A 12,500-nucleotide genomic window follows, 5' to 3' on the forward strand; every position below is an offset into this window, starting at 1 on the left:
GTTACCTCATCAATCTACACACAATAATACTAATAATACACACAATAATACCATAATGACAAAGCAAAAACAGGTTTTTAGAAAAAACAAGTATTCAGACCCTTTACCTAGTACTTTGAGGGACCTTTGGCAGCGATTACAGCTTTGTGTCTTCTTGGGTTTGACCCTACAAGCTTGGCACACCTGTATTTGGGGAGTTTCTCCTAATTCTTCTCTGCAGATCCTCTCAAGCTCTGTCAGGTTGGATGAGGAGCGTCGCTGCACAGCTATCTTCAGGTCTCTCCAGAGATGTTCGATCGGGTTCAAGTCCGAGTTCTGGCTGGGCCACTCAAGGACATTCAGAGACATGTCCCGAATCCACTCCTGCGTTGTCTTCTCTGTGTGCTTAGGGTCGTTGTCCTGTTGGAAGGTGAACCTTTGCCCCAGTCTGAGGTCCTGAGTGCTCTGGAGCAGGTTTTCATCGAGGATCTCTCTGTACTTTGCTCCGTTCATCTTTGCCTCGATCCTTACTAGTCTCCCAATCCCTGCTGCTGAAAAACATCCCCACAGTATGATGCTGCCACCTCCATGCTTCACCGTAGGGTTGGTGCCAGGTTTCCTCCAGACGTGATGCTTGGCATTCAGGGCAAAGAGTTCAATCTTGGTTTCATCAGACCAGAGTCTTGCTTCTCATGGTCTGAGAGTCTTTAGGTGCCTTTTGGAAAACTCCAAGCGGGCTGTCATGTGCCTTTTACTGAGGAGTGGTTTCCGTCTGGCCACTCTACCATAAAGGCCTGATTGGTTGGGGGCTGCAGAGATGGTTGTCCTTCTGGAAGGTTCTCCCATCTCCACAGAGGAGCTCTGTCAGAGTGACCATCAGGTTCTTGGTCACCTCCCTGACCAAGGCCCTTCTCCCCCGATTGCTCAGTTTGGCCGGGTGGTCAGCTCTAGGAAGAGTCTTGGTGGTTCCAAACTTCTTCCATTTCAGAATGATGGAGGCCATTCTGTTCTAGGGGACCTTCAATGCTGCAGAAGTGTTTTTGTACCCTTCCCCAGATCGGTGCCTCGACACAATCCTGTCTCGGAGCTCTACGGACAATTCCTTTGACCTCATGGCTTGGTTTTTGCTCTGGCATTCACTGTCAACTGTGGAACCTTGTATGTACACAGGTGTGTGCCTTTCCAAATCATTTCCAATCAATAGAATTTTCCACAGGTGGACTCCAATCAAGTTATAGAAACATCTTAAGGATGATCAATGGAAACAGGATGCATGAGCTCAATTTAGAGTCTCCTATCAAAGGGTCTGAATACTTATGTAAATAAGGCATTTCTGTTTTTTTATTTTTAATACATTTGCAAAAATTTCTAAAAAACAGTTTTCAATTTGTCATTATGGGGTGTTGTGTGTAGATTGAGGAGAGGGGAAAAAACGATTTAATCAATTTTAGAATAAGGTTGTAACCTAACAAAACGTGGAAAAAGTCAAGGGGTCTGAATCCTTACCGAAGGCACCGTATAGTGAAGTATTTCACAATGTGATGCTTTTTTGAGCTCAATGGATGTTAATGACTGTCTTTCTGTCTGCATTTGAAGTAACTAACTCACATGTCTCTCTCTGGCTGTACTTGAAGGCGTTGTAGATGTTGATGAGGGTGAAGTGGTCTCCCTCAGGGTGCCAGAACTTTCTGTGACACTGTTGTACCTCTTGGGTCCTGCCAACAGGTGGCTCCAGGAAGCAGCTTGGCGCTAAACGCAAAACAGACAGAATCAATAGGGTGGTTAGCATTGGTGCTAACACAGACAGACAGAATCAATAGGGTGGTTAGCATTGGTGCTAACGCAAAACAGACATAATCAATAGGGTGGTTAGCATTGGTGCTAACACAGATATACAGAATCAATAGGGGTGGCTAGCATTGGTGCTAACACAGACAGACAGAATCAATAGGGTGGTTAGCATTGGTGCTAACACAGACAGACAGAATCAATAGGGTGGTTAGCATTGGTGCTAACGCAAAACAGACAGAATCAATAGGGTGGTTAGCACTGGCGCTAATGCAGACAGAGAATCATTAGAGGTTAGCATTGACGCTAACGCAGAAAGACAGAGAATCAATAGGGAGATTAGCATTGGTGCTAAAACAGACATATCAACAGGGTTTGCATTGTTTGACCAAGCTACTCTCCCCGTATAGTACCTTGTGGCTCAATGTCTGAGTGGGAGAAATAACAGCCGCCTAGGCTTCAACTGCAAATGCTCAGAGACTAGACTATGTCCATATAGTATATTATACTGTCTGTCAGATTATACTGTCTGGCAGATTATACTGTCTGGCATACTGTCTGGCAGATTATACTGTCTGGCATACTGTCTGGCAGATTATACTGTCTGGCAGATTATACTGTCTGGCATATTATACTGTCTGGCATACTGTCTGGCAGATTATACTGTCTGGCAGATTATACTGTCTGGCAGATTATACATTCAAAGGTCAGAGACTAGACTATGTCCATATAGTAGATTATACTGTCTGACAGATTATACTGTCTGGCAGATTATACTGTCTGACAGATTATACTGTCTGGCAGATTATACTGTCTGGCAGATTATACTGTCTGGCATACTGTCTGGCAGATTATACTGTCTGGCATATTATACTGTCTGACAGATTATACTGTCTGGCATACTGTCTGGCAGATTATACTGTCTGGCAGATTATACTGTCTGGCATACTGTCTGGCAGAATATACTGTCTGGCAGATTATACTGTCTGGCAGATTATACTGTCTGGCATACTGTCTGGCAGAATATACTGTCTGGCAGAATATACTGTCTGGCAGAATATACTGTCTGGCAGAATATACTGTCTGGCAGATTATACTGTCTGGCAGAATATACTGTCTGGCAGAATATACTGTCTGGCAGATTATACTGTCTGGCAGATTATACTGTCTGGCAGAATATACTGACTGGCAGATTATACTGTCTGGCAGATTATACTGTCTGGCAGATTATACATTCTAAAAGTCAGAGATGCCTGATGTCGTTGTCCATAATGGTTAAGACTGCTTATGATGGATATTCTAATATCTTCAGTAGTGGTTATAAAGGCTTTATGGATGTAAACATAAGCGTGAGGGTTTAACCCCAATACAAGACAAGGAGGGTGTGTTGCACCAACATGGTTTAAATCCATTTTAGATTAGACCTCATCTAGATTTTGTAAATCTACGTTTCTAATTCATCACGTGTTGCACCACTTAATTTTAAGACTGGATTAGTTGATCTAAGGTTAAATCACTGAACTATGATCAGTGATATGTGTCCTAATGGATTCACCATAGCAATATGTTGTAGTTCTATGGAAACAAACCAGCACTGGTCGTTGCTAGCCTCGCCAGCAAAGTGACTTTTCACTTCAGGCTAAGGATGAAATTAATTGCACTTATCTGTCAAATGATTTAGCTGGTTGAGTTTAACGAACATGATAAACCACAGGAGATAAAAGTGTTAATCACACTGAAAATAAAGGACATACAAATTACTTAGACACATACTGATATTTGATGCATTTAAACAGTGTCAGTTTAGATTTAATCCCAAAACTGAATTTAAATTAGTTTTTAAAACAGTGGAGCAACAAGATTACATTTGATCTTGGTTTGAGTTCTAAATTAAATTTAGTGTAGAAGAAGGATTAGAGTGAACTATGATTATTGAAAACGAGGTTTAAGGTTCAGTGCAAAAACATTACTAGATAAACCTTGATTAAACCCAGTTTATGAGTTCATTCATGTTTATGAGTTCAAATTCAAATGATCAAAAACATTACTAGATAAACCTTGAGTTGTTCAGTGAATCAAATAGAATCAAATAGAATCAAAACATTACTAGATAAACCTTGATTAAACCCAGTTTATGAGTTCATTCATGTTGGTGCGACCCACCCTGAGTGAATCAAATAGAATCAAATAGAATCAAAAACATTACTAGATAAACCTTGATTAAACCCAGTTTATGAGTTCATTCATGTGAATGGAATCAAATAGAATCACCCTGAGTTTATGAGTTCATTCATGTTGGTCAAACCTAGAATCAAATAGAATCAAATAAAAAACATTACTAGATTCCCAGTTTATGAGTTCATTCATGTTGGTGCGACCCACCCTGAGTGAATCAAATGAATCAAATAGAATCAAAAACATTACTAGATCAACCTTGATTAAACCCAGTTTATGAGTTCATTCATGTTGGTGCAACCCACCCTGAGTGAATCAAATAGAATCAAATGGGCCAAAGGTTGTAGGAGTGTAAACTACATACCTGATAGCATAGCTGCGATGGTCACCACCTCGTTCACACAATCAAACTCACAGGACGCCAGCAGAGCCTTGGCCATCTGAGCGTCCAATGGCAACTCAGAGATTATGATCCCGATCTCTGATAGGTTCCCATCGTCGTCCAATGCGAGAGTAATCCAGCTCCTCAATGACCCTCTGGATCTGGATTGGAAGTAGACAACTTGGATCATATATAATAAAATACAAGATCTGGATAGGAAGTAGACAACTTAAATAATAGATAATAAAATACAAGATCTGGATAGGAAGTAGACAACTTAGATCATAGATAATAAAATACAAGATCTGGATAGGAAGTAGACAACTTAAATAATAGATAATAAAATACAAGATCTGGATAGGAAGTAGACAACTTAGATCATAGATAATAAAATACAAGATCTGGATAGGAAGTAGACAACTTAGATCATAGATAATAAAATACAAGATCTGGATAGGAAGTAGACAACTTAGATCATAGATAATAAAATACAAGATATGGATAGGGAAGTAGATCATCCTTTAGATAATAGATAAGAAGAAGAAGAGATATTAGCCAGAGAAAACACCTGTTTAACAAAATGACTTGTCAGTTGATGCTCTGGATTATGATCATATAGTATCTGCTCAGCTCCTCAAGAGATCGAGGACCTTACTTTAACTTTTACTTTAACACGTCAAAAGACATTAGAATACAGAATCAGAATAAAACTCTCTTCCCGAAAAGAGCCTGAGCTCCAAAAAGGTTGGTCCAGTAATTCTGGCCTTGTTGTGTTCCAGTAAAATGGAGGACAGTAATTCTAGCCTTGTTGTGTTCCAGTAGAATGGAGGACAGTAAATTCTAGCCTTGTTGTGTTCCAGTAAAATGGAGGACAGTAAATTCTAGCCTTGTTGTGTTCCAGTAGAATGGAGGACAGTAAATTCTAGCCTTGTTGTGTTCCAGTAAAATGGAGGACAGTAAATTCTAGCCTTGTTGTGTTCCAGTAGAATGGAGGACAGTAAATTCTGGCCTTGTTGTGTTCCAGTAAAATGGAGGACAGTAAATTCTAGCCTTGTTGTGTTCCAGTAAAATGGAGGACAGTAAATTATGGCCTTGTTGTGTTCCAGTAAAATGGAGGACAGTAAATTCTAGCCTTGTTGTGTTCCAGTAAAATGGAGGACAGTAAATTCTAGCCTTGTTGTGTTCCAGTAAAATGGAGGACAGTAAATTCTAGCCTTGTTGTGTTCCAGTAAAATGGAGGACAGTAAATTCTAGCCTTGTTGTGTTCCAGTAAAATGGAGGACAAAATTCTAGCCTTGTTGTGTTCCAGTAAAATGAGGACAGTAAATTCTAGCCTTGTTGTGTTCCAGTAAAATGGAGGACAGTAAATTCTAGCCTTGTTGTTCCAGTAAAATGGAGGACAGTAAATTCTAGCCTTGTTGTGTTCCAGTAAAATGGAGGACAGTAAATTCTAGCCTTGTTGTGTTCCAGTAAAATGGAGGACAGTAAATTCTAGCCTTGTTGTGTTCCAGTAAAATGGAGGACAGTAAATTCTAGCCTTGTTGTGTTCCAGTAAAATGGAGGACAGTAAATTCTACTTCCTCCTCATTGTGGCGTTGGAGGTCAGATGGACGAAACGAGAGGCGTTATGAGGTAATCATTAATAACAAGCTGGCCACTTTACTCCGTGGAATGTGTCCAAAATGGTACACTACCTTTTTGACCAGAGTAGAGCACTATATAGGAATAGGGTGCCATCTGGTCTATAGTAGGGCACTATATAGGGAATAGGGTGCCATCTGGTCTATAGTAGGGCACTATATAGGGGAATAGGGTGCCATCTGGTCTATAGTAGTGCACTATATAGAGAATAGGGTGCCATCTGGTCTATACTAGGGCACTATATAGGAATAGGGTGCCATCTGGTCTATAGTAGGGCACTATATAGAGAATAGGGAGCCATTTGGGATGCAGCATTGTCACTGTCCTCAACTCTTCCCATGCTGGGACAGCCGGGTGGGTCGGGCTCTCAGACAATGGTCCCTGGCAGGCCACTGTCAGCTCTACTAAAGCACGGCTGGCTGCCTCTAAACAGGACAGAGCACGGCATACAGACCTCCATCAGACCTCTACCCAGGACAAAAAAACCCTCCTGTACCCTGTACCACTCTACAGTTACAGCTATAGTTGCAAAAAAGTCTGCTAACAAAATGCCCAGGTTTCCCAGAATTCCTGGTTGGATGATTCAAGATTTCCTGCTTATTCTCTCCTGATTTTCTGGAAAAAACTGGGAATTTGGGGAAAGTTGCTAGAATTTTGCAACCCTAGTTACAGCACAGATTACACAGGGTCAGATCCATAGCAGTACAGATTACACAGGGTCAGATCCATAGCAGTACAGATTACACAGGGTCAGATCCATAGCAGTACAGATTACACAGGGTCAGATCCATAGAAATACAGATTATAACACATTTAAATGTAATTAGGATCTCTGTGGTCAGACTCACCTCCTCAGACCAGTGTCTAATAACCTGAGAATACACTGAATACCCAGATACAACCAGGGTTTCTAGTCATGCTTCTACATCTGCATTGCTTTCTGTTTGGGGTCTGAGGCTGGGTTTCTGTATAAACAGTTGTTGACATCTGCTGATGTAAAAGGGCTTTATAGATACATTTGGTAGTTTGGTTCAATTCCTTTTTTGGTTACAGTACCACCAAGTACATTTTGCTCAGCCGGAGTAGCCCTGAAGTACCCTCTCATGTAAGCCTATGGTCTCATGAGTCTTCCCAAAGCCCGGTGGACAGGCCAAGTAGCCTGGTGGACGGGCCAGGTAGCCCGGTGGACAGGCCAAGTATCCCCGGTGGACCAAGTAGCCCGGTAGACAGGCCAAGTAGACACGGTGGACAGGCCAGGTAGCCCCGGTGGACAGGCCAAGTAGACCCGGTGGACAGGCCAAGTAGACCCGGTGGTCAGGCCAAGTAGACCCGGTGGACAGGCCCAGTAGCCCGGTGGACAGGCCAAGTAGCCCTGGTGGACAGGCCAGGTAGCCCCGGTGGACAGGCCAGGTAGCCCCGGTGGACAGGCCAAAGTAGACACGGTGGACAGGCCAAGTAGACCCGGTGGACAGGCCAAGTAGCCCAGGTGGACAGGCCAAGTAGCCCCGGTGGACAGGCCAGGTAGCCCCGGTGGACAGGCCAGGTAGCCCCGGTGGACAGGCCAAGTAGACACGGTGGACAGGCCAAGTAGACCCGGTGGACAGGCCAAGTAGACCCGGTGGACAGGCCAAGTAGCCCCGATGGACAGGCCAAGTAGCCCCGGTGGACCAAGTAGCCCTAGGAGGTCCTAGTACCCCTGAATGAGAACCACTGTCCTACTATAGTACCATGTAGAATGTCTGTCTGGTAGACTGACCTGGTCTGGTGATGAAGTCACAGTGTCTCAGCCCTGCGATCTCCATCCTCTTGAGGAAGAGGATGGTGAAGGTGAGGTTGGCGTCCAGGATCTGAGGGGATGTCTCTACGGGGAGTACTCTTTCCTTAGGGTACAGGCAGAAACACTTCCCTGGACAAACACAGACAACTCAATCAATCAAACAAACAAAGAGATTTTCTTTATTTTTTACTATTTTCTACATCATAGAATAATTGTGAAGACATCAAAACTATGAAATAACACATATGGAAATCTAGTAATAACCAAAAAAAAGTGTTAAACTAATACAAATATATATTTTTTTGTTTTTGTTTTTTTTGTTTGATGACAGCTTTGCACACTCTGGCATTCTCTCAACCAGCTTCATGAGTTAGTCACCTGGAATGCATTTCAATTAACTGTTGTGCCTTGTTAAAAGTTCATTTGTGGAATTTCTTTCCTTCTTAATGTGTTTGAGCCAATCAGTTGTGTTGTGACAAGATAGAGGTGGTATACAGAAGATAACCCTATTTGGTAAAAGACCAAGTCCATATTATGGCAAGAACAACTCAAATGAGCAAAGACCAATCAGCTGCTTCCTGATATCAGTACCTGTCGGTCCAATCAGCTGCTTCCTGATATCAGTACCTGTCGGTCCACCAGCTGCTTCCTGGTACCAATCAGCTGCTTCCTGATATCAGTACCTGTCTGTCCAATCAGCTGCTTCCTGATATCAGTACCTGATCGTATCTGCCAATCAGCTGCTTCCTGATATCAGTACCTGTCGGCCAATCAGCTGCTTCCTGATATCAGTACCTGTCGGTCCAATCAGCTGCTTCCTGATATCAGTACCCGTCCAGTCAATCAGCTGCTTCCTGATATCAGTACCCTGTCGGCTCCAATCAGCTGCTTCAGCTGCTGATATCAGTACCTGTCGGTCCAATCAGCTGCTTCCTGATATCAGTACCTGTCGGCTGCTTCCTGATATCAGTACAGCTGCTTTCCTGATATCAGTACCTGTCGGTCCAATCAGCTGCTTCCTATCAGTACCTGTCGTCCAATCAGCTGCTTCCGATATCAGTACCTGTCGGTCCAATCAGCTGCTTCCTGATATCAGTACCTGTCGGGATATCCAATCAGCTGCTTCCTGATATCAGTACCTGTCGGTCCAATCAGCTGCTTCCTGATATCAGTACCTGTCGGTCCAATCAGCTGCTTCCTGATATCAGTACCTGTCGGTCCAATCAGCTGCTGCTTCCTGATATCAGTACCGTCGGTCCAATCAGCTGCTTCCTGATATCAGTACCTCGTCCAATCAGCTGTCCATATCAGCTGCTTCCTGATATCAGTACCTGTCGGTCCAGTCAGCTGCTTCCTGATATCAGTACAGTACCGTCGGTCCAATCAGCTGCTTCCTCAGTACCTGGTCCAATCAGCATCAGCCTGGTAATCTGCTGATATCAGTATGGAGTCAGCTGCTCTGATATCAGATAGTACTTCAGAGGTGGCCCGTAGTAACCTGGGATGATACACCTGGTTGAAAGAATACACGCTTAACCATAGAAAGCCCTATTATAACTATTTAATAACGTCATGAATGAACTCATTTAATGGGATATCTATGGTCATAGCCTGGCCTACATGCATAAACTAACATGCAATAACTTGTTTTATGGGGGTTAAACTCACATGTCTTTTCTCCAGTCCTACGTCGATGACAAAGTTAACAGAGTCCACAGCCCAGAACATGTCCTCTCCCTGGCTTGTGGAGAGGAAAACCCTCCGGCAACTGGTCGTAACGGTTCCCCTCTACTCCCCATCCCCTCCCCCAGGAGAGAGGGTGTCCGACCACGCCCAGGGCACAAGACCACGGGCACCAGCTCCCCCAAGGTCTGCCCCCAGTCTGGTTCCCTCTCTCTGGAGGATAGCACGGGCACAGACAACCTCCTGTGGGGAGGGGCAACACAGTGTGAGACAGCACCATACGACTTGTCCCGTGTGGCTACTGGCTCAAATCGCCCCAAGGTCATGGGTTCACTTCCTGCAGGGATCACACGTCTAAAAACTGTACAGCACTGAGGATAATAGTGTCGCCACTTGACCACTACACCCCAGATCTGCTACTTGACCACTACACCCCAGATCTGCTACTTGACCACTACCTAGATCTTTCTACTGGACCACTACACCCTAGATCTGCTACTTGACCACTACACCTAGATCTGCTACTTGACCATTACACCCTAGATCTGCCACTTGACCAATACACCCTAGATCTTCTACTTGACCAATACACCCCAGATCTTCTACTGACCACTACACCCCAGGATCTGCTACTTGACCACTACACCCCAGTCTGCTACTTGACCACTACACCCCCAGATCTTCTACTTGACCACTACACCCCAGACCTGCCACTTCTGACCCCAGGCTGGATGGTTCAACGTGAGGGGAAGAGAGGGCTTTGTCATGTCATAAATAGTTAACACATTTTTGCTTTGGCAGACCCATCAACTAAAAGAAAAGGGCTGAGTTGACATCCCTACTGACAGCTTTGAAGCTCATTGTCATTGACACACACATGGTCCAGGACAAGAAAGGCCTTTCAAAACGCTTTGTGTATTTCCAAATATGACCCACTGAGGCAGACCACGAGGCAGACCACGAGGCAGACCACTAGGCCACTAGGCACCACTAGGCCACTAGAGCAGACCACTAGACAGACCACTAGACAGACCACTAGACCACTAGGCAGACCAGACCAGACCACTAGACAGACCACTAGGCAGATCACGAGGCAGACCACCCAGGCAGACCCACTAGGCAGACCACTAGGCAGACCACTAGGCAGACCACTAGGCAGAGCACCAGACCACTAGGCAGACCACTAGGCAGATTCACTAGGCAGACCACTAGGCAGACCACTAGACAGACCACTAGACCACTAGGCAGACCACTAGGCAGACCACGTAGACGACCCACAGACCACTAGAGACCACCAGGCAGACCACTAGGCAGACCACTAGGCAGACCACTAGGAGGACCACTAGGCAGACCACTAGGCAGACCACTAGGCAGACCTAGTCAGACCCACTAGACAGACCACTAGACCACTAGCAGACCACAGGCATCCACTAGACAGACCACTAGGCAGACCACTAGGCAGACCACTAGGCCACTGAGCACAACAGCAGTATTCACTAGACAAAGATCCACTAGGCAGACCACTAGGCAGACCACTAGGCAGACCACTAGACCACTCAGAAGACCACTAGACCACTAGGGCAGACCACTAGACCACTAGGCAGACCACCAGGCAGACCACTAGACAGAAACTGATTACGGGCCACTAGACAGACCACTAGGCAAAGACCCACTAGCAGACCACTAGGCAGACCACTGACCACTAGGCAAGACCACTGAACCAGACCACTAGACAGACCACTAGGCAGACCTCAGGCAGACCACCAGACCACTAGGCGTACCACTAGGCAGACCCACTAGACAGACCACTAGGCAGACCACTAGCAGACCACTCGGGCAGACCACTAGGCAAACAAGACAGAGGACGAGACTGGGGGCGAGGCGGGGGACCGAGGCGGGGGCTGAGGCCGAGAAGGCGAGCCTGGGGGAGATGGAGAACGAGACTGAGGGCGGGACGGGGGAGACGGAGGGCCGAGACTGAGGGCTGGACGGAGGACGAGACGGAGGACTCCAGGACGGGGGAGACGGAGGCACGAGACTGGGGACGGGACTGGGGAGGCCGGAGGACGGAGACTGAGGACAAGACGGGGGAGGCTTGAGGGAGCGAGACTGAGGACGGGCGGGGGGGGAGACGGAGGGACGAGACTGGGGACCAGACTGGGGGAGAGGAGAAGGGCTAGACGGAGGGCCGAGACTGGGGGCGAGACTGGGTAGACGGAGGACGAGACTGGGGAGACGGAGGCCCCGAGACTGAGGACGAGACTGGGGGACAAGACTGAGGACGAGGACGGAGGATGAGACGGAGGAGACTGAGACGGGGGGAGACTGGGAGGGAGACGGAGATGACTGAGGGCAGAGAGGAGGAGGAGGAACTGGGGGAGAGGAGGACAAGACTGAGGACGAGACTGGGGGAGAGGAGGACGAGACTGGGGGTGGCACGGAGGACGAGACTGAGGACGAGACTGGGGGCTAGACAGGGGGACGAGACGGAGGGGCGAGACTGAGGCAGAGACTGAGGGACGAGACGGGGAGACGGAGGACGAGGCACGGAGGGCGAGACGAGGACGAGACTGAGGACGGGACTGAGGGGAGACTGGGGGCGAGACTGAGACGAGACGGGGGGAGACGGAGGACGTAGACGGGGGCGAGGCGGAGGACAAGACGGAGGGAGCGAGACGGGGAGGCCAGGAGGACGAGACGGAGGACGAGAGACGGGGGAGAGACTGAGGACGAGACTGAGGACGAGACTGAGGACGAGACGGGGAAGGGGCTAGGACGGAGGGCAGGCGGGGGGCGAGGCGGAGGATGAGACGAGGGACGAGCTCCTGCTTAAGGACAGATATCCTACTTAAGGACAGAGATCCTACTTAAGGACAGAGATCCTGCTTAAGGACAGGATCCTGCTTAAGAACAGAGATCCTACTTAAGGACAGAGTTCCTACTAAGGACAGAGATCCTACTTAAGGACAGAGATCCTACTTGGGACAGAGATCCTGCTTGGGACAGAGATCCTGCCCAGGACAGAGAGCTATGCCATCATTCAGTACATAGCACCAACAAAAACAAGCAATCGAG

At 46.7% G+C, this 12,500-nt stretch overlaps 2 protein-coding genes across 2 annotated transcripts in view; both read right to left on the bottom strand.

The window, feature by feature from the left end:
• Window positions 1-1,434: 1,434 nt before the first annotated feature.
• Window positions 1,435-4,514, bottom strand: LOC124022410 (putative pre-mRNA-splicing factor ATP-dependent RNA helicase DHX32). Its single transcript, XM_046337343.1, has 2 exons — window positions 4,307-4,514; window positions 1,435-1,728 (listed from the first exon to the last, which is right to left on the bottom strand). The coding sequence occupies exons 1-2, from the start codon at window positions 4,512-4,514 to the stop codon at window positions 1,535-1,537; spliced, it is 402 nt and encodes a 133-aa protein (XP_046193299.1). The 3' UTR covers window positions 1,435-1,534.
• Window positions 4,515-11,165: 6,651 nt separating this feature from the next.
• Window positions 11,166-12,500, bottom strand: part of LOC124022411 (putative pre-mRNA-splicing factor ATP-dependent RNA helicase DHX32) — an 18,629-nt gene continuing 17,294 nt past the window's right edge. The window contains exons 9-10 of the mRNA XM_046337344.1: window positions 11,820-12,250; window positions 11,166-11,700 (exon numbers count right to left, since the gene is read on the bottom strand). Of these exons, the coding sequence (XP_046193300.1) occupies window positions 11,166-11,700; window positions 11,820-12,250 (966 nt within the window). The remainder of the gene's footprint in view (window positions 11,701-11,819; window positions 12,251-12,500) is intronic.

This window comes from Oncorhynchus gorbuscha, unplaced genomic scaffold (assembly GCF_021184085.1).
Source record: "Oncorhynchus gorbuscha isolate QuinsamMale2020 ecotype Even-year unplaced genomic scaffold, OgorEven_v1.0 Un_scaffold_1373, whole genome shotgun sequence".
Taxonomy (NCBI): Eukaryota; Metazoa; Chordata; class Actinopteri; order Salmoniformes; family Salmonidae; genus Oncorhynchus; species Oncorhynchus gorbuscha.